Here is a 22416-nt window from a genome sequence, read left to right as displayed (position 1 = left end):
CCCTAACCCAACATATGCTATTGAGATTATACTGGAGGTGTATATGGGATTATTTGTATTATAGGAAGAGGAAAAACAAGCACACATTGACAACTGCAGATTAGCCGAAGCCCTCTGTCAATAAATTTGGGTCAGTAGTTTAAGATCCTTCCAGGCTTCAGCAGGTAAAAATCAAAGAAATCGGAAGCACCAAGAGAGCAAAGAATGCCACATTTTGAGGCCATACCCCAAAGATTCTGCTTTTATGCACTCTGCATCCCCGAGCAATACAGAATAGCAGGGCATGGTCCAGAAGATCATTCAAAGATCATTCAAAGATCATTTTATGTATGCACATACACATAAAATACAAAAGTGCACTTTCCACTTAGGATTATGAGCATAGAAAAAAGGCAGGGAGTAGTAAGTCGTTCCCAAGCTGCAAAGTAGCAATCCCCTTCAGGCCTAAGTGACCTTACTATTTTTACTAAAGACCTGCAGCCTTTACTATTAAGGGCATCACTGCAAGATATCAGAATTTCTTTGAAGTTCCAAAATAAGTGTGTTTTTTAATTTGAGATTTACTTGAGAAGCTAATTTCTACTTAGTTTGATTCAAACTAATTACCCAAAATTAAAGATTTGTCAAGTAAACAAGTACGTAAACACAAACACATTGTCAATTAATGTGAAGACATCAGGATAGTGTCCAAATGGCAAGAGGAGGGGACAGAACCTCACAGGATGACCAATCAGCCTGATGGAGACCCTTGACCCCAGCTGGCCTGGGCAGCAAGAGGCTGCTTCAGATTAGCCCGTCTTTTAAAAAGAAGCGTGAATCTACAGCCGTTCTCTTGTTCTGTGTCTGCAACTCCCCTGGGGGTGAGGTATGTTTCTCAGTCATGAATGGCTGTGCCCACCATTACCAGCCATTCAGCCAGGGGTAACCACAGCTGTTACATAACACTGACCCTGCAGCACAAGTCCTCTTCTAGCTCTAGGGGCTCTCTAGTGCTGGAAGCTGCCAGAAGTCCTGTCCAGCACATGCCCCGCCTTCTCTCTGACATGACCCAGGGCCTGGCTTGTTCTGGCTCCTGTAGTCTACTCCTGGCTCTAGGGAGGCCATTGTCACCCTTGTCAGGAGGCTTGCTGTGCTGAGTAGGTGTTCTCTGCTCCCATTCCGAGATGCAGGAAGCCACGGAAATGCTGCTACAAGAATTTGAACGCCTATGCAGCTGTGGCTGGCTTCTGGCAGGGAGATCATGGTTGTTAGGCAGGTGAGGGATACAGTTACTAGAAAACTGAAGAAAGGTGCAGTTAGTGAATAAGGCAAAAAGAAAAGAACACCACGACAAAACCTTCATAGGATTCAGCCCCATCTCCTTCTGTTCTGTACTAAGCAGAGTTAGAAAGAGAAAACATGCATAAATAGAAAGATTCAAAGCTAATTCAAGGAGGTGGCTTTCAGAGAATTCTCCTGGCTGAAGTATAGTCTCCCAGCCACAGGAGTTTGACTGCCCAGATTCACTTGCCACAGTGGCTAATGTGCACATTCATTCTCAAAAGAAGCTTACAAGTACTGGGGGAGGAGACAATGATCTTTGTAGAGCTTTCTCCCGATCTTTTTCCCGGGAAGGCCTCTCAGGTTTGTTACTCTTAGGCTCTGTGACAATGGCTTTCAGCTGCTTTAGTTTCTCATCTTTCACCCAAAGTTTATTCTGCATCTCCAGTTGCTTGGCTGCCACACGCCGCTCCTGCATGGTAAGAAGGCAGGCTACCATTACACATGATATACTAACCAATGCAATATTAACTGATTGAAGAGTTTTTGATTGGAGGACATGTCTCTAAAGTGAAATAGATGCCTGTTGAAATATTACATTCTGAAAAATTATCAGCTACGTTACTATACTATACGGCAGGAAAACAGTAACGCCAGTAATTTTAATGGACAAAAATAAAGAAATATTTTTACTTCAAAGTAATTTTAGTTAAGTCGTAAGAAGACATACCAGTTGTCAGAAAATGAAGGCATGGGTTGAAACCTACTATTTCCAGCTATGGCCACATATTTGTATTCCAAGGAAATGCAGCCTATAGTTCAGTAATGCTGGCTACACTTGCCTTAAAACAAGACCCACAATATCTCCCTCTTTAGACATTAATGAATGCCTAATCATGGTCTTACCACCATGACAAAAGACAGAGGCTACAGCCCAACATCTGAATGGCACCTTGTTGCCCCTCCTGGCTTAAGGGATACATTCTGGTTGACAATCACTGAATGGCTAAATTTTCAGCAGTGCTGTTTCAAGTCTTTAACAATTGCCCAAGCACAGCAAGGATGCCGTAACACAACCACCATAACAAGGAGGGCAACTTTTCAGCCATTTTGTTTTATTTTAGGTGGCTCTGAGTTTTATTTTGTTTTGTTAAAATATTAGAGCACATTAAGCTTAATTACTGAAAGGCCTTGGTTAGAATACTTAATTTTATCCACTATTGTCCCAAAGCAGAACAATTGTGCTACCATAGCACAAGTGAATCTTGAGGAATCTGGTGCTGTAAGGGTGAGATCACCAATTTTACTGAATTCAATCTACATGTATAAGCATCATTAATTTAGATAAAAGAGTTATGCATTGAGTTTTATTAATTAGCCATATCAAAATGCAAAGATCCAGAAACAAATTATTACTAAAATTTGATAAAATACAATTTAAAATGGAATTGGGATAAAATTGGGATTAAAATGAAATTGGAATAGATCACAAAAAATTAAGATATAGATAAAATATGATAAAATTATATTTTGGTGTCACCCCAATCAGTCCCACATATGCAGATCTCAACCGAAACATTTTGTTAAAGCACTGTGCTGTGTTAAAAGTTATTTTTCCGTTCTGGCTGCACATGAGTTGTTTTGATATGGGGATCCCAATGGGTTATTCCTTTGGTATATAGACCAAGGTCCCCGTCTCTCACCCCCTTATACAAGCAACAATCCAATAGGATGTAAGCCAGGTCTTCTGCTTCTTCCGCTCCACAAATGCAGAGACGCTCATTGTAGAATATAGAATGGAATCTCCCCAATCTGACCATTGGGTCAAGCTGTTTGAATCTCGCTCCCGTAAATATCTCCCCAAGATGTCTTGGCAGTTGTAACTTCAAATCGCCGTCTACTTGAAAGTATGTTTGTATTTACTCAGCCATTTCAAATTACACATCTTACTAAGGATAGCTCTGTCATTTTGTGCTTCTATATCCTTGATTATTTGGGCAGCTCTTTTTTTGTTCTCATATTACGCAAGAGACAGAAAGGCCAGAGCTTCTTACAAAATTTGTTAGTTTGGTGATCTAGGAGATTTGTGTTTGTAATTTTATTTGCTGTAGTAGACATAACTTGGGGAGTCCATCAGCCTCAATTTCATTGACTTTGCACCAGTAGTTATATGCTCTAATTTTGGATAGTGCATGAATTGTATGAATTCCCAATTCAGCTCTAACTGCTGCAGTAGATGTTCTTGGATCTACACCCAAAATACATCTCAAGTGCTGGGACTGTATTTGTTCTAGGGCTGTGGTTGAATATAGACCCCAAACCTCTGCTCCATACAAGAGCATAGGGATAACCTTAGCTTTATAAACCTTGATTAATGGGCTGGGAAACCTGGGGAACTATGGTCCTTTAGTTTAAGCAATAAATTCAAACAAGCTTTTGTCTAAATGTACTCTGTTGATGATGGCAAGCCCAAGATCCAGTCTTGGAAAAAGTATACAAATATACAAATATACTGTTTAATTGGTTCACCATCTAATTGCCACCTGTGTCTCTGATGGTGTTTTCCAAACACCATTATTTTTTATTTAGATTTACTGATAATTAGGGAGTCATCCTGGCAATAAGAGCTGAATCTTCTTAATAGCTTACGTAATCCTACTAGCGAATATGATAATAAAACCATATCATCAGCATAAAGCAAGCTGTTATAGTAAGTATTTAGGATCATCAGCATGTGTACCCTGGCATGTCGTTGATATATACACTAAAAAATGATGGGGCCAGGATACACCCTTGTCTTGCCTCCCCTTGGGGGGAGAGTTCTAGGGTTTGCTAGATCACTGCTTAAAGACCCGTTTCTCTACAGGTTCCGTGGAAGCAAACAAACACTGATAATAATTCTCCCAGTCCTCAGCAGAGATTGGTATGTCGAGATTGGCAAATCTCTGTTCCTTCAGGAACCTGCTACAGAGTACAAAATGTTCCTGAATTATGATTTCTGGCAGCCAACTCAAGTTCTGACCAGATTGAAATGGCAAAACTTTTTTTCTTTAATGTTATGATGTTTTTATATTCCCTTCTTGTGTGCAACATCTCAGCTTGTGTTTGAGCAGTGGGATTCCTCTGGGCAAGCCTCATGGCTGCCTTCAGTTTCTTCTTCAGCCGCTGGCATTCAGGATCAAACCAATGGGGGCCACCCACTTGGGCACTTTTTGTAGCAGGTTTCATTGTTAGGTGTTCCTTCAGAATGTTACAGAGCCAGTCAGTAGATGATGACTGGATTGTTTTAGTCCACTTGGTAGCATTCTCTGTTTTAAGGCAATCTAATATTGCCTTTGCATCAGCTTTGGCCCAAATTAACCTTTTATTTTGGGCCATCTCTACCTGAGCCACCTGTCAGCCATGTTACCTGGTCTTAAATCTGAGCAACCTTGCAATGTCATCTTGGGGTCACAAGTGTTCTCTGCTTCTGAATCCAGCAAGACTTGCAACAAATGACAAAATAATTACAAAGGTTCTTTCAACATATAAAAAAAAGTCATGGAAACAATCAGTCCACTAATGAGAGAAGGCGGCAAGGAAGTGACAAGCAGTAGAGAGAAGGCAGAGCTGATTAATTCATTCTTTGCTTTGTTTTTGTTTTGACACAAAAGCAAAAAATAGTCCAACCTACCAAACCATAACTGTTAAAGACAGACTAGGAATACAAATTAAAATAAGCAAGAGAAATGGGAAGAGAACACGTGTCTGCTCTAAATGACTTCAAATTAAATTACATCCCAGAGTTCTGAAAGGAGACGGCAGATGTGATCTCGGAACCCTTGAACCATATCTTCCATAGAGCTTGGGGCACCGGAGAACTATCACAGGGCTAGAAAAGAGCTAATGTGATTCCCATCTTCCCCCAAAAAAGGGGGGGGGGAAACAGATCCAGAAAACTACGGACCAATCAGCCTAACCTCTGTCCCTGGAAGATCCTGGAAAAGATAATCAAACAACAAATCTGTGAACACCTAGATGCAAGCAAAGTTCTAATCAGAAGCCAACACCAGTTTGTCCAAAACAGATCATGCCAAACAAATCTTATTTCATTATTTGAGAAAGTCACTAAATTAGTAGACCAGCGAAATACAGTGGAGATAGTATACCTGGATTTCAGTAAGACATTTGACAAAGTAGACCATAACCTACTTCGTGGTAAGCTAAAAACATGTAGGATAGACAGTATCACCACCAGGTGGATTTATAACTTGCTGACAGTTTTCAGATGTGTCTTCAACATCTTCATAATGAAATTCAATGTAGAGAAAAGTAAGGTTTTACACTTGGGAAAGAAAAATCAAATATACAGGTACAGATTAGGTGAAACCTGGCTCAATAACAATAACTGTGAGGGGCATCTTGGAGGACAATCACTCAAATATGAGCCAGAATTCTGTGGCAGTAGCCAAAAATGGGCCGTATTAAACAGGGATAGTATCAAGATAATATGAAGTACTAGTACCGCTTTATAAAGCCTTAGTAAGACCACACTTACAATGCTGCATCCAGTTTTAGTCACTATATTAGAGTGCAGAAGAGAGCAACAAGATGATTAGCATATGATGAGTGGTTGCAGGAATTGGGTATGTCTAGTCTAGTGAAAAGAAAGACTTGAGGTGACGTGATACCATGTTTCTGTGAAAATAAGATTGGGTCTTATATTAATTTGTTCCAAAGGATGCATTAGGGCATATTTTACGGTTAGGTCTTATTTTTGGGGAAACACGGTAGCAATATTCCAAAATAAGATGGGGGAGGGGGTGCCACAAAGAAGGGTCAACCTATTCTCCAAAGCACTAGAAGGGAAGACAAGAAACAATGGATGGAGACTAATCAAGGAGAGAAGCAATCTGCAATTAAGGAGAAATTTCCTAGCAATGAGAACAATTAACTAGTGGAACAGTTTGCTTTCAGAAGTTGTGGGCGCTTCATCACTGGAGCCTTTTAAGAAGAGATTGTCTGGAATAGTATAGGGTCTCCTACTTGAGTATGGGGTTGGACTGGGAGACCCCCAAGGTCCCTTCCAACTCTGTTATTCTGAACATTTATTGCAATTACAACATTTACTGTATGTTTCCATTTATTTTTCTTTATTTTTTTAAAAAATATTGCTGCCAACTGTTTACTTAACTCTTGCATGAATAAATTATAGCAATAATTTATTGTTAAATTATATGACAATCAAATAAATCAGCCAGACTTTCCAGAGATGGCATTAAACCCTTCCAGCGATGTCTTCTAAAAGGAAATGGCTTTTTCCCAGCCCTGTGGTTCAGTAAACCAGTCATACTCACACATTCCTTTTCCCATTTCATTGTTGTCTCTGTCACCATGCCCTGTAAACGAGCTTCTAGTCGACGCTTGTCTGAAACTTGACGCTGCAGCTTTTGACTCTTGCTTTCTAGTTCCTGCTGCAGGTTGCGCTTCTCTTCTTCATAAATTGCTGTTGTTTTCTCCAGGATGTCAATCTGGCATGAGAGATTGCAATGTGGTTGGACTGCAGTACTGCTGGCTACCTCTGGTAGTTCAGCAGTTCAATTCTCAATGGCTCAAGCTTGATTCAGCCTTCCAACTTTCTGAGATCAGTAAAATGAGGACCCAGATTGTTGGGAACAATGATTGCACTGTAAATCACTTAGACAGGCTATAAAGCACTGTGAAGCAGATAAAAGTCTAAGTGCTATTGCTATTCTGAAAACTCACCTCCACAAAATTTAGCACAACTTTTTTGTTTTTTGGCAAAGCAAGACCCTGCGTTGCAACTGATATCATAAAAGTAGTTAGCGTTGCAACTGATATCATAAAAGTAGTTAGCAACCATCACAGTTAGCAAACAGTTGATGATGGTTGCAAAAATTATGTTTTCAAACTTGTTGGGTAAATTGGTGTCTCCCTTTTAGTGTTCAAAATGTGTCAGCCCTTGTGGTATTGCACAGAATGCATGATGTCGCCCATTATCGGAGAAGCTTGCTAACCTCTCAGGTCTGCCTCATGTCAAGAAATTACAATCCATCAACAAATGGAGAACTACTTCAGCAATCCAAGATTTTATTTCTGAGCAGAAATATTTACAAATGAGTGCTATACTTAATCATCAAACAGTAAATAGAAACCTTATATTCCAGAGTTTTTGCTTTCTTCTCTAGTCGCTCTATCTCAGTTTTCTGTCCTGTTATAATTTTTTCTCTTTCAGCCATTTTCACATGTGCAAAGTTCTCCTTGGATACAATGCTGGCATCAAGTTCCTGCAACATGTTCTTTACACATAGAACTAGAACAGAAAAAGACATTTGATTTCTATAGCTGATTCTGTTTATTATAGAAACATGAAAGGGCAGCCCCGTGTAGAGTGCATGGCAGTCATCCAAATGAGAGGTCATGGTGGCATCAGTGACTGTGAGCAAAACATCCAATCCAAGAATGGGCATAAGTGATGTACAACCCTAAGGTATGCAAAGGCTCCCAATTTACAACAGGTATGACAGGAAAATCCCAGGTACGGGATTTTGGACAAACACACATTCTAAGAGCTTTTTGTGGAAGACTTACTACCTCTTCTGATTATTTTTCAGGCTACTGTATTTGCTGATTTCAGTAAGCAATCAGTTGATTCTTTCCCTCCCATGAAGAACCTCACAATTTATGCACTTATAGCCAGGACAAGACAACTTGGTGCCAAGCACTAACCATTTTTGCTAAACTCTTCTGACAGCTTCTGCCGAATGTGGTGCCGCTTTTCAAGCACTTCAATCAGCCGAGGCAGGGTCTGGTCATCATTGATGTCCAAAAGTTCACAGGAAGGCACTGGAGGGAAACTCTGCAGGAGCAATTCTCTGACCAAGGGGCCTCTGTCTAGAGAAACAAAACAGGCCACTTAGTTGAATCCACAAAGATCAGAGTCTGCATGGTAAGTAAAGGCAGAAGAACTATATAAGGCAATTGCTAGGAGGAGACATTTCTATTGTTATTAGTCTCAGGTGATCTAACCAACCTAAAGATTTACCTCCATCAACAGGTCCACCTCGGATTTCCAGCTGTCGGGAGAGCTCCTCTCTGAAAACCTGGTTCTTAAATCGCCGACCAGGAGTTAGTCCACACAGAGGTTTGTCAGCAGGCCGTGCAACCTCCACTTCTTGGGTGATTTCTGCAAATCTCATAACTTGCTATCAATATTTTTTTTAAAAAAAAAAGAGTATTAGAAGAATGGAAGAATATATTTGTAGCTCAGGCTTGAACTGTGGATTCCTTGGTGCTCTCTGAGCTTGGTTGTTTTCTTGTAAATGTTTCTCAAAACCTGTATTTTCCACAAGCCTGGGGATCCCCTGGGGAGAGGGAGTCTGTCCCTTGGTACTTGGCATTAATTCATTTTGGGAGGTGCGATGGGTAGTAAAGAGGACAAGTTCCAAACAAACCCCTTGTTTCAATTGGAAAGGACTGTCTGTCTATCCCTTTTCCTATGTCAGTGACCTTTTCTGCATAGCCTATTTCCAGTCCATCCTCTGTGGCCACCCCCGTCCTTTTGCGGCAACCTTCCCAGCAAAGCTGATTTCCTGTTCATTCCCCATAGCTGACCGCTTCTTCCCCCAGCAGCGTGTTGGGTACTAAACAAAGGTCGGGTACTGTGACATTTTCACTCAAAATGCATCAAAATCCAAATTCGACCAGTTTTGAAGCAGCCACATACCAAGGTACCACTGTATTATACATAATATCTCTCCTAGTGACTTTGCTCTATTTTTATCCATGTTTAATGTCTGATTTTTTTTAATATTGTTAATTTTGATTTTATTGTCTGCCACCAAGAGTCACTTTGAGTGAGATGAGCAACCATATAAAAACAGCACATATTCTGAAATGTGAATAGGAAGAATATTCTAGCATTTAAAAAAGTTTCTATAAAGGGCAGCCACCCCAGTAGCAAGGCATATATATATATATATATATATATATATATATATATATATATATATATATATATATATATATATATATATATATATATATATATATATATATATATATATATATATATATATATATATATATATATATATATATATATATATATATATATATAGTGTGTGTGCTACTGTTTTTATAAATTCAAGCAACTGAAGCTAAACAACAAACTTAAATTACCAAACTCTCATCATAGTCTTCTGCCTTTGGATTCACGCAGACGATCATACGCACTTTACCCTCACCATCAAAATAATTCTTAAAAAGATGGGTCAATTTGGAGTCTCGATAAGGGACCATCTGAAGAATTAAGGAGAACAAAACATTCTCAGAGTTTAGGAACTGAGAAAATGAGGAAAAACTAACTCTACAGAAATAAGTAACTACACACCTTATTGGTTCCATAAGTTTGGTTCTCTCGCAAAGCTTCTATGCAGGTTCGTAATGTCATCAGTGATTGATTGATATTACCTGGAAGAGTGAATGGCACTTGTCTGACAACCATCCGATAGGATGCCTACTCATGAAACAGTTTGTCTTTGTAATAATTTCTTAATTTCCTGGTTTTGGGAGCACATGGTTGTTTCCTTTTCCTATGAAAAGGAAACAACCACTTTGCATTTTCAATATCCTTGGGAAAGGGTAGGGAAAGAGAAAATTCCAGTTCCAATATAAGGACCATTTTAATTAAATTTTGGACAGTGGTGAAAAGCCCTAGCTAAATTAGTATTATGGAAAGTATATGGGGAAGATTTACAACAGGGGCCACATCAGGCCAATCTTGGCAGATTCAGCACTGAACTATGAGGAAATCCCAAGACTCTAGACTAAACTAGAAAGTACAACAAATTCTAGAAGAATATGCCAAACTACTTCCATACAGTTGCCCAGAAAACTGATAGTTTTTCTAACTCTGAGAAAACACCACGTTAGGAAAATTCCATCAAAATAACAATGTCCCAAAATGCATATTCATCTTTGCAAAATGTTCCAAATACATATCCATCTTTGCAGAAAGGAGGCCTGAAAAGTAGTATAATGTATAGATAAATATGCTATTTTACTTTTGCCTAGTAAGAGCAAGGACTGAGAATGATTCAAGGATTTGTGATTAAAGTTAAAATAATATTTTTCACCTGAATAGTTTTTCAAAACTAAAGGAATTCCATATTAATTTTCCTCCAAGTTTTATCTATCACTTACAATAAGAAACAAGAGCTATCTTAGTTCCTGTATTACAGAAAAAACATACAGAACCAAGAGCCAGAAAAACCTTCTGGATAGAGAAGAATTTTTTAAAGAAACTTCCTTGGCCTCTGTGGTCATTTTGTGGCCTCACATGTCAGTCAGCCCTGTTTCTTTCTGCTGGAAAGGGCAATTTAAAAGAGTATCTCCTGCTTGCTTGAAGGAATGGTACACTTGAATCCAAAGCAGAAATCCTTGACTGAAAGAAGACGCACACATCCATTCACTGGTATCATAGCACCCACCAGCTTCACGGAGTCTGTTTCCTTCGGCTTTGGTTCTGTTTGTTCTCTCACTCCCTGCTAGGTCAACCAGTGATAACTGGCTCAAGGATATTAACTCTTTCTCCTGCAAGAGAAGAGATGTTATGGTTTTCAATCAGGAAACTATATATACAGAAATAAAGTTGAGAATTTCTGGACTTTTTAGGAAAGCATACGCTACAGCCAGGATTCTCAGCAACAGTTATCATGACCAGTGCTACTGGTCGAACAATTATCACTTTTTGAAAAGTTAACTAAAAAAAAGAAATCATCTGTTTGCTATCCAACCTTAATTTTACCTGCAGAACATTATCTCCATCTGCATTGAGAGGAGCCTGAGCCAGTTTAATTAGAAATACACTGTGTGAACGACTGGACTCTCGATTCAGTTGAGTGTGTGCAATGCGCCTCTTCTTTTGGCCTATTAAAAGGAAAAAAAAATATTTAGATCAAGTGGAGTCCAGCCATCAAAACCATCACTTTAGCTATTGTCTCTAAAAGAATATGGTGCACCTGGAACGAATAAAGAAAAAAAACAACCCAACAGCAGAAGAGCACCTTCCCTATCTGAAAAGGCAGAAACATTTAGGATCTTTGTAACACCCCCCCCCCCTTAGATTTGCCCCAACCTGCTAACTTTTAGGAAGGTTCTAACCGCATGGCTGGCCCACTGTGCTTGGTGGATTGGCAATCGGCGGGGCGCTTACACAATGGCTTTGATCAGCTGGATGCAAGAATGGATTTTGTTGATGAACCTGGTTGTTTTTGTTTTCAAGTAGTTATTTATTTTATGTATGCATATTGCTCTAACTTTTTTTATTGGATTGCTTTTTGTTGTGAGCTTAGGGAGATAGCCACAAAAATGCAATACATCCAGATGTTACCCATCTATCCATATACTATTAAAACATGTCTGTTTATTTGTAAACTTTAACTGGGCAAAACAGTGTACAATAGAGCAACAATCATTAAACCTAGATACCATAACTAGGCTAACTATCAAATGCAGGGATTCATTACTCCTCCAGGAACAAAATTTGAAAAAGTTATGGATGTTCAGCCATCAACCTCACTGTGGTCACATGATCATTTCTAACGCTCCGACAGCTTCCCACAAGGCAGTGGGGAAGTTGACAGTGAAGGTGTCAAGTTCCTTGGGTAAGTCTCTCCTACCTACACAACAACCTCCCCAATCCTGCATGCCCTCCCTGATCCAAAACACACCATATGCACCACAACCTGTGCCACACTTTCATGCACCTCCCCAATCCGTGCTGCACCTTTCACACATGTCAACCCTCCCTCATCCGGCAGCAGCCATTTACCTGTGGGCTGACCTTGAACTTGCAACTTCTTGCCAGCTTCCCCACTGACTTCCTTTCCACAAGCTTCTCATAAGCAAAGCAAATGGGGACAGGGGGAGATTTCCAATGCACCATCAGCTTTCCATAAGAAAATTCAATGGGGAAGCCAGCATAAAGTCAGAAGTCACTCCCCCTTGTTTTTTTCCCCATCTGTGGGCATTCTGTTTCTCTGTTTAAGGAAATATCTCTGAAATAAGGACCCAATGGAACACAAACTGTCTAGTAAATTCTAAATGGAAAAGGATTACAGTTAATGAATATGTATTCTGCTACAAATACACCCTTCCAACTGCTTGCAATTTACCACCAAAAGTCACAGCTGCAAATACAAAAGAAACAAAAGAGAAATGCTGCACCTTGTAGATGATTTATTTTATAATGACAATCCCTTGAACCACAAGGCTTTAAAAAGGAAAAAGCAGATCAATGGGACAGTTCAGCATGACTTTTAGGGGGCGCCCAAGTCCTATTGGGGGCTTTTCAGGAGACAGCCGATTATCTGGTTGGCTAATACAAAAACATGCTGAATAAAACACAGTTCCTTTCACCCCTTCATGGCTTTTTGACTCAGTAGCACACTGTCTTCAAAATGATTTAACATGGAGTGTTTAAAGTGACATTTTCAGGAAGTAACACCATTTCTTACCTCTCCAAAACACTTCAAAGGCTTCTTCTGTAGATTTAACTTCTACCTCAGTGCAACCTGCAACATACATGTTGTGATTTTGATCCTCACGGAGAATTTTGGATTGAGGAAACCTGCAAAAGGAATATTCCAATGATATCAATTATCTAAAACATTTAGTCCCTTTTAATAATTTAAACCAGGGGTGTCCAAACTTGGGAACTTTAAGACTTGTGGACTTCACATAGACACAAACAAGGGCAAAAACGAAAAGAATTGGAAGAGGAAATTAAAGGGAAAGAGTCAGAATTAACATTGAATCCAGGAGATACAAAGATTAGGGAAACAATTGCTATATTAAAATCTCAGTTTGATATGCTGATCTCTGACCAGGTAGCTACTAGTTTATTATATGCTAAACATAATACTTTCTGCAATGCAAATAAACCCGGTAGGTGGTTGGCTTATCAGATTAGAAAAAAAAGGAAAGCTCGAAATGTATCCAAATTGTGTTACAGAGGGAAGGAAGTGTTTCAACAGGAAGAGATTCAAAAGGTATTTCGGGAATTTTTTACAGAGTTGTATAAAGGGGATAAAATTAAGGACGGAGATATAGACAAATACCTAGATAAAGAGAAAATCCCCCTAGTTAGAGAAGAACATAGGCATAAGCTGAATCAACCTATAACCTCTGGGGAAATTTTGCAGGCAATTAAACAATTAAAGTTAGGGAAAGCACCAGGCACAGATGGTTTAACAGCTGTTTATTATAAAAATCTACAGTTAGAAATGGTAGAACCCCTCAGAGAACTATTCAATAAAATTCAATCGGGAGGGAAAGTGCCTCCTTCGTGGAAGACTGCGTTCATATCGTTGATACCCAAAGAAGACCAAGACCTTACCCAACCAAAAAATTACAGACCTATTTCATTACTCAATGTAGATTATAAAATTTTTACTAAAATATTAGCAAATAGGCTAATGGGGGTAATTCAACAACTGATACATACCGATCAAACTGGTTTTATACAGGGCAGACAGATGAAGGACAACGTTAGATTAATTATCAACGCTTTAGAATACCTGGGAAAGAACAACCAAATTCCGGCCGCATTCATATTTCTGGATGCGGAGAAAGCCTTTGATCGAGTTAATTGGCAATTCCTGCTGAAGACATTGCAAAAAATGCAGATAGGAGATGGTTTTTTACGGTCAATTGGTGCAATATATCAGCAGCAAACAGCCCAGATCATTGTCAATGGAAGTCTGACAGACTCCTTTCAAATTGAAAAAGGCACAAGACAAGGCTGTCCTCTGTCCCCATTATTGTTTATTATAACTTTGGAAATACTGTTGAATAAGATACGGGGCCTAGGCGGTCTAAAAGGGATTAAAATTAGACAGCAAGAATATAGAGTCCGTGCATTTGCAGATGATCTGGTTATAATATTGGAACAACCGCAGGAAACTAGTAGGGTATTATTGAATACGATCAATCAATATGGTCAAGTCTCGGGATTTAAAATAAATCTAGGAAAAACCAAAATAATAGCTATAAATATGACTATCAAACAGAAGGAAGAACTGGGGGCGACGCTAAGATGTGAGGTAGTTAAAAAAGTTAAATATCTTGGAGTTAATATTTTAATCTCAAATGGGAAATTATACAAGTATAATTATGAATCACTTTGGCATAGTACACAGTTGGAGTTGAAAAGGTGGGAAAAACTGCATTTGTCCTTGCTGGGTAGAATAGCGGCAGTAAAAATGAACATTTTACCAAAATTTTTATTTCTTTTTCAAATGTTACCAATACTTAAAAGAGATGCGAATCTTTTAGAATGGCAGAAGGGTATCAATAAATTTGTGTGGGCAGGAAAGAAGCCAAGGGTAAAGATGAAAATAATGCAAGATGCACGTGAAAGAGGAGGATTGAAATTACCTAACTTAAAATTATACTATGACGCAGTGGCATTATCTGCAATTAGTGATTGGATTCATCTAACTAATGACAGAATTTTGAATATCGAGGGATATGACTTGTTATATGGTTGGCATGCTTACTTGTTATTTAACAAAAAAACGGATAAGAAATTTAAAAATCACATCTTAAGAAATGCTTTATTGAGGGTTTGGAAAAAATATCAACATAAATTAAATGATAAAGTGCCCATGTGGGCAATTCCTAGACATGCAATTGAAAATATGAATGTAGAACAAAAACACGATAGAACCACCTATAGACAACTTCTTATCTCAGAAAGAGGGGTGATGGAACTAAAATCTTTAGAGGTACTTAAAGAAGAGAAGGTAGTTCAAACGTGGTTTCAGTATGGTCAATTACAGGCTAGGTGGAAAATAGATCAAAAAATTGGCTTTGTAAAAGTTGAGGATAACTTGTTTAAACAAATAAGAGATCAAAGCTCAATGCATATAAAGAGGATATATAATGTATTAGTACAGATGGATTCTGAAACGGAACTGATTAAGGATTGTATGATAAAATGGGCTCAGAATATCGAGGAACCAATAATGCTTGAAACATGGGAAAGAATCTGGGTAAGAAATGTGAAATTTACACAAGCACAAAACTTGAGAGAAAATTTTTATAAGATGTTTTATAGATGGCACCTAGATCCTAAAAAGCTTGCCTCTATGTATCCAAATGTTCAACCTAAATGTTGGAGATGTGGTTCTTGTGATGCTACATATTTTCATATATGGTGGACATGTCGTAATGTCAAGGCATTTTGGATAAAAATATGGTGGATCCTGCAAAACATCTTTAAAAGAAGGATAAAATTTACCCCCCAGTTGTTTTTACTGGGTATATGTATTGACTTTACAGCAGCAGAGACTAATTTGGTTCTGTATTTAATAACGGCAGCAAGACTCTTGGTGGCGCAGTATTGGAAGAAGAAAGATTTACCTACAATTCAAGAATGGACTTTGAAAGTTATGAACTTAGCCGAAATGGCCAAAATCTCTGCATATCTCAAAGAACATTCAAACGAGAGATATAAACGAGACTGGAAAAAATGGATTGATTACATAAAAAGTAAATATGGGACTAAGAAACTCCAGATAGCTTATGCTTAGTATCAGTAATAATTTAAATTGTTTAAAATTTGGGTAACAGTAAGAAGCTGAGTTCAATGTAGAGATATCTTAGACTGTGATTGTTCAAAAGTTATACCACGTATGGTCTTTGGGAAGTCGGGGGGAGGGAAGGGAGGTGGGGATTCAGGGGGAGGGGGGAGGGGGGAAATACAATATGTGTTAAATTCCATGATTGTATTTGTATACTGTGGCTTTTCAATGTTAGTGCGAAAATAGAACAAACCGAATATACTGGAAGGTAATAGATACCGAAGGAAAGAGTCGAGTGAAAGAAGAAGGAGGGTGGAGAGGGTGAGAGAGAGGAGGAGGAGAAGGGAGGGAGGGAATGGAGAGGGTGTGATAGGGTCAAGGTTAAAAGAAGGGGAGGGGAAGTAGGCGTAGAGGGGTGTGTGAGAAGGAAGAATGAAAGTTGGAGGGGGGTTGAAAGAGGGTGTATGGCGGGTCAAGGTGGTATACTGGGTTTGTATTGTAGAGGGCATTTTCTATATTCAATGTTATATGCCCTGATTAAGCACAGTGAATATGTGATTGTATAGAATGAAAACATTATATATATATATATATAAAGACTTGTGGACTTCAATTCCCAGAATTCTGGGTGTTGAAGTCCACAAGTCTTAAAGTTCCCAAGTTTGGACACCCCTGGTTTAAACAACACAGCCAAAAGATGACTAGAGGTAGATGCAAGCATTTTGTCTTGACTCCTCAGTAGCTACATTACAATAACACGGTTGAAATCAGCCGCAAGAGCACTAATTAAGTCTATAATACATGCAGGAAAGCAACCAATGGCAAGCCGTTTCTGCACGCACAAGGGGGGCTTCAAACAGTTAATGGCAACTTCCTCAGCAAACTACTGATATCAGTTATCAATATTTGACAGTTACGTAAGACAATGTTGAATTAGATAGATGCATTCTAGTTTCTGCGGAGACTGACAGCTACCATTAGTTTATCCAGGCAAGCGAAGGTGACCGTCCAGATTACACACAGGGATACAAGCATATTCTCTTGTCCATGCAAACTACTAACAATAAAGAGCAACAGTCACATTACAAGCTTTACAAGGTAAAAAGTGACCAGATTACTACAAAGGGAGGGAGGGTAATGTCCACATACGTGAAGTCAGCATTCCGCAGTGGAGTGCCACAGTTGTTCCACCTACCAAAGAAAATAATTTTCCCAAGTGACTTTTCTTGTTACTAAATATTCAGCTGAAGAGCATTTCCTTAAGAACCATTGTTATCGTGTAAGCTACTAAATCTCAGAAAACATTCCCATGCCCTGTTAAAGAATTGTCCAAATTCTGAGAACAACTAATAGTTATACCAAGTCAAACCAGAGAGTATCAACAGGAGAAACAACAGCCTTAAAAGCAAGTCCTACCTAGCAATGTCTTTTGACAAAGCAGACTTTTAAAACATATTTTTCAAAGGCTTTGAACATGGGAAAGCCACATCTCTCAATTTAGCGCTCAAAACAGTATGATGCTACTACTATCTTGCTAAACAGGCTTAGAACCGGACAGAACCTATTTTCCCCAAGCCAACAACCACTGGATCTATAATCCACTATATACATTACCTTTCCCTGAATCTAAATCACTGAACCACAATTTTACTTGCATTTACTATAACTGGCTTGTTAGCATAGTTCCCGATTGAAGAAAAACTACTCACTTTGGTTTTGTGGGATCAAGTGGGGATTCATCCAAAAGATCATAAATGTAGTTGTTATATATTTCAATGTAAGACACAAACACACTGTAGACACTGTCTTCATCAACATCTTCCAGTTTACAATTATCTTGCACATTTATCATGTCAGCAATTTCAGGGTCTACTTGTCGCCTGCCAAGGTGAAAGTCATCTGCAGTTATTCTTTCAACGAAGCATCCATAACATTCCTGAATTATCCCAGTCAGTCAGAGCCACTTACTTGCCCACCGGTGTCTTGGGAACTGGGAGTGCTTCTCTTTTCTGGCGTTCAAGTAAAGCATCCACTTCACATTGGACCTCAATTCCATTCTTATCATCAAGTTTGAAGACCTGAGGATTAAGGGTCACAGGAAGAAGCAGTTAAATCCCTCCAGTCCTGTCCAGAATTGCTTGAGTTCATTTGAAAAGGGGGGTGACTTTACTTGAGACTGGCAGACCTGCTTCACTCACTCTCACAATTTTAACAAGTTGAAAATGCATCAAGTACAATCAGATGTTACCTTCAGAACCACCTATTTTCAGCAAAGTGTTTGGGGATTCTTCGTCTCCACTTGCTTTTTCCTTCTCTTTCCCAATTTCCCTTCTCCCTCGTTTCCTCAAGGTCTTATGGTTGTCAATTTTAGGCCCTTGTATTTATTTGTGCTAACCTGCCAATTCCCAAGACTTGGAGACTGAACTCACGTAGCGCTTGGCCTGAAAAGGTGCTATGCTGTTGAAGATCATGTCCAAGCAACGAGGAAGCAGACCTCCCTCACCAGGAGATCCTGTCATAGTGTGCGTTTTTCCACTCCCTGTGACTCCATATGTAAAAAGGAGGCCTAGAATTCAAAAGCACAGACATACTTTTGTTATATACGGTATAAAAATATGTTACCATCATTTTTTTGCCCTCTAATGAGAAACTTTTAAACATAGCACAAGTTACCAAGCTATCCAAATCATTTGTCAATGGACTTTGTAATGCAGTTAACAAGTATAATCAATGTGCCTGAAGAAACAGTTATGAGATGGATTTTCTGGTCTACAACCTAATGCTGAGAAAGACATTAAATAAGGGGAGGTTGAAAATTATTTTCTTAAGTTTCTTTTGAAGAAATTGGCATGCACGTTTAAAAATAGTTTTTAAAAATTGTGCCAAGTGTTCAAAAGTGCACTAGCACTAGAGACAGTTTGTAAGATGTTTTCAAGTCCTGAGCAATATAATTTAGGCCTATTTTATTCTAAAGGAAGAGACCAAAGAAGATACATGCGGTTGCCTTAGGAATTAATCAGATGTTTTTTCCTAACCAAGTTTTTTTAAAAAAAGTTCTCAGTCTTACAAATGAGATATTTTACTACCATAGTCAATCCTGTTTCCATATCAAAAACCTTTTGATTCAAAAATTTCAAATTTGTAAAGGTAATTCTGAGCTCAAAACTACAGTATATATGTGTTCTGGGAGCTTTATTCATAGTTCTGAACATGATGATTTAGGTACTTAACCCTTCTTTGACAAATTTCCACTATGTACAACTGTTAATATCATGCTTTCCCTAAAATAAGTAAGTCTGGGTCTTATTTTCTTTTGGTTTGGTTTGATTGGTCTTGTATGCTGCCCACTCCCGAATGACTCCGGGCGGCTTACAATAAAAAGGGAAAGGGGATAAATAAGACAATACAAAATTTAAAATACAACAACATTCACAATTAAAGTGGGGCTGGATACTTCAACAGCCCCAGGTCTGCCGAAACAGCCAGAACTTAGTAGCTTTACGGAAGGCCGGGAGAGTAGTAAGGGTCCGGATCTCAACGGGGAGGTCGTTCCAGAGGGCCGGAGCTGCAACAGAGAAGGCCCTCCCCCAGGGGGTCGCCAGCTGGCATTGGCTGGCAGATGGAATCCGGAGAAGGCCAAGTCTGTGGGATCGTATCGGTCTTTGGGAGGTAATTGGCAGGAGGCGGTCTCTCAGGTACCCAGGTCCGATGCCATGCAGGGCTTTAAAAGTAACGACTAGCACCTTGAAGCGTGTCCTGAGACCAATGGGCAGCCAGTGCAGCTCGCGGAGGATAGGTGTAACGTGGGTGTACCTAGGTGCACCCACAATCGCTCACGCGGCTGCATTCTGGACTAACTGAAGTCTTCGAACGCTCTTCAAGGGCAGCCCCATGTAGAGCGCGTTACAGTAATCCAGTCTTGAGGTGACGAGGGTGTGAGTGACTATCCAAAGGGCTTCCCGGTCCAGGTAGGGTCGCAATTGGCGCACCAAGCGAATCTGGGCAAAGGTCCCCCTGGTCACAGCCGACAAATGATGTTCTAACGTCAGCTGTGGATCCAGGAGGACTCCCAAATTGCGAACCCTCTCTGAGGGGCGTATAATTTCACTCCCCAGGCTAAGGGATGGAATAGCTGGACCATTTTTGGGAGGGAGCATCAATAGCCACTCGGTCTTGTCGGGATTGAGTGCAAGCTTGTTCGTTCCCATCCAGACCCTAACAGCCTCCAGGCACTGGCACATCACTTCTACCGCTTCACTGAGTTGGCACGGGGCGGACAGATACAATTGTGTGTCGTCCGCATATTGGTGGTATTTAATCCCGTGCCATCGTATGATCTCACCCAGGGGCTTCATGTAGATGTTAAATAGGAGGGGGGACAGGACCGAACCCTGCGGCACCCCATAGTTGAGGGGCCTAGGGGTCGACCTCTGCCCTCTGCCCAACACCGACTGCGACCTGTCCGAGAGGTAGGAGGAGAACCACCGTAGGACGGTGCCTCCCACTCCCACCTCCCGTAACTGTCGCAGAAGGATACCATGGTCAATGGTATCGAAGGCCGCTGAGAGGTCAAGGAGCACTAGGATAGAGGACTGACCCCTATCCCTGGCTTGCCAGAGATCATTGATCAGTGCGACCAAAGCAGTTTCCGTGCTGTAACCAGGCCTGAAACTGGACTGAAAGGAATCCAGATAATCGGATAATCTTTTGACCTCCGAAAAAGTGAGTAGGGCTTCTATTCGGGGAAGTCTTAATTCCCCCCCCCCCCGCATCCCATGTACCAGTAGGAGGCAGGAGTGGGTGGGATGAGTGGCCTCTTGTGCCAGTTTCCCGAAGGGTCGCAGCAGGCCATCCCACCATCCACAAAACAGCTGCTTCGTGGGTGCTGCTCAGGCCACTGCCTTCAGCAAGCGTAGTAATCTCGCCCCCACTTGCAGATCATCCTTTCAAAGAGGAGTTTCACCACGATGAAGAGGCGGCTGGAGGCAGTGTTTACATCAGGTTGGGCTTTCTCCTGCCTGTCCTCCTTTTCTCAGTCTATGCCGCCCCACATAGAGCCAATAAGAGATCTGCAGCGCCCACCAGGACCTGAAGAGTACTGGGCTCAGCATAGCTATAAGCCCGATGCCTGCAGCTATGAATAGGCATGCAGGCCAGTGCTCAGCAGGCCAAAGGCGGCACAGGCAGCACGGTTCCACCTGCAATCCCAGCAACATGGGGCCGGCCCCAGCTGAGAAACGTCCCAGCTGGGCCAGCAGCCAGTGAGAAACACCCCGCCAGCCAAGCACTGAAGCTCCGCCACTGCCGCTAGGGGAGGGGGAGAGAGATCCGATCGAACATCGGAGGGCTGGCAGCAATGTTCTCTCTTTCTCCCTCCCTCTCTCTCACACACACACGTCCCTCACGCACACCCAACCCCTCCCAGGCAGCCACATCCCTTCACTAACCTGCTTTCCAGCTCCATTCTCCACTGTGTGTGCAGGGCAAGGCGTCTGTGGGACGTACTTCAGACCTTCCAACTTCTCATGAAAAAATAATCTCATGAAGTTGGAAGGTCTCAACTTTTTTTTTACTATAGTCTCACAGACCTCTTGCCCTTCAGGCGCAGCGGAGAACGGAGCTGGAAAGCCGCTTAGTGAAGGGACATGGCTGCCTTGGAGGGTGTGTGAGAGAGAGGGAGATCCTTCTTGACGGTTCCTTGCATAGGCTACTTACTGTTGGATTGTTTGACAGTCAAGAATGCTCCCACCAGTACTTGCATATAAACACAGAACACATCGCCACCAACACTCTGAGGTTGGATCAGTCGTAAGTCTAATTTTTCAATGTTATTGTAACTTTTAACGGTCGCTGGTCAGTAGCGAAAAATACCTGTATCTTGTTAAGCAGCATGCAAAAATTGTATTACATTAATACTATAGGTATACTATAGGTACTTGAGAGACCGCCTACTGCCAATCACCTCCACTAGACCGATAAGATCGCATAGATTAGGCCTCCTCCGAATTCCATCAGCCAGCCAGTGTAGACTGGCAACTACTCGGAGGAGAACCTTCTCGGTGGCTGCTCCGACCCTCTGGAACGAACTCCCCGTGGAGATCCGGACCCTCACCACCCTCCAGACCTTCCGCGCCGCACTTAAAATCTGGCTATCCCGGCTGGCCTGGGGTTAAAGATTCTAACCCCTACTCGAATTGTATGACTGTTGAGTTCTTAAATGATGTAATGTTTTATGTTGTAAATTGTTTGTCCTTCCCCCACCCCTTTTGAACTGTGAGCCGCCCTGAGTCCCCCCAGGGAAAAGGGCGGCATACAAATAAAGTGAACTGAACTGAACTATAATATAGGGTGGTGCAGTGGTGAGAATGCAGTGTTGCAGGCTAGTTAGCTCTCCACATCAGGAGTTTGATGCTGACCCACTCAAGGTTGACTCAGCCTTCCATTCTTCCAACATTGGTAAAATGAGAATCCAGCTCAGTGCTGTAAAGCACTGTGAAGCATTATATAAGTGCTATTGCTATATTACTATAATTGCACTGTTTGAAATTGCTATGTCCAATTACACTGT

General features: G+C 40.7%; 1 protein-coding gene across 3 annotated transcripts in view; it reads right to left on the bottom strand.

The window, feature by feature from the left end:
• Window positions 1–22416, bottom strand: part of KIF23 (kinesin family member 23) — a 33592-nt gene that overhangs the window by 3736 nt on the left and 7440 nt on the right. The window contains exons 5-19 of one of the 3 annotated variants that reach the window (XM_087704434.1): window positions 18278–18414; window positions 17817–17926; window positions 17558–17728; window positions 16998–17039; window positions 12780–12892; window positions 11069–11190; window positions 10752–10854; window positions 9653–9732; window positions 9442–9561; window positions 8306–8465; window positions 7990–8154; window positions 7416–7573; window positions 6597–6770; window positions 1553–1732; window positions 950–1279 (exon numbers count right to left, since the gene is read on the bottom strand). In XM_087704434.1, the coding sequence (XP_087560560.1) occupies window positions 950–1279; window positions 1553–1732; window positions 6597–6770; window positions 7416–7573; window positions 7990–8154; window positions 8306–8465; window positions 9442–9561; window positions 9653–9732; window positions 10752–10854; window positions 11069–11190; window positions 12780–12892; window positions 16998–17039; window positions 17558–17728; window positions 17817–17926; window positions 18278–18414 (2165 nt within the window). The remainder of the gene's footprint in view (window positions 1–949; window positions 1280–1552; window positions 1733–6596; window positions 6771–7415; window positions 7574–7989; window positions 8155–8305; window positions 8466–9441; window positions 9562–9652; window positions 9733–10751; window positions 10855–11068; window positions 11191–12779; window positions 12893–16997; window positions 17040–17557; window positions 17729–17816; window positions 17927–18277; window positions 18415–22416) is intronic. The other 2 variants (XM_087704435.1, XM_087704436.1) reach the window with 2 other exon arrangements.

Source organism: Thamnophis sirtalis, unplaced genomic scaffold, assembly GCF_051295495.1.
Source record: "Thamnophis sirtalis isolate CommonGarterSnake01/CBP01778 unplaced genomic scaffold, rThaSir2_p1.2 scaffold_2, whole genome shotgun sequence".
Taxonomy (NCBI): domain Eukaryota; kingdom Metazoa; phylum Chordata; class Lepidosauria; order Squamata; family Natricidae; genus Thamnophis; species Thamnophis sirtalis.
Note: the sequence above shows the minus strand (reverse complement) of the source record. Positions and strands in the feature narration are given on the sequence as shown.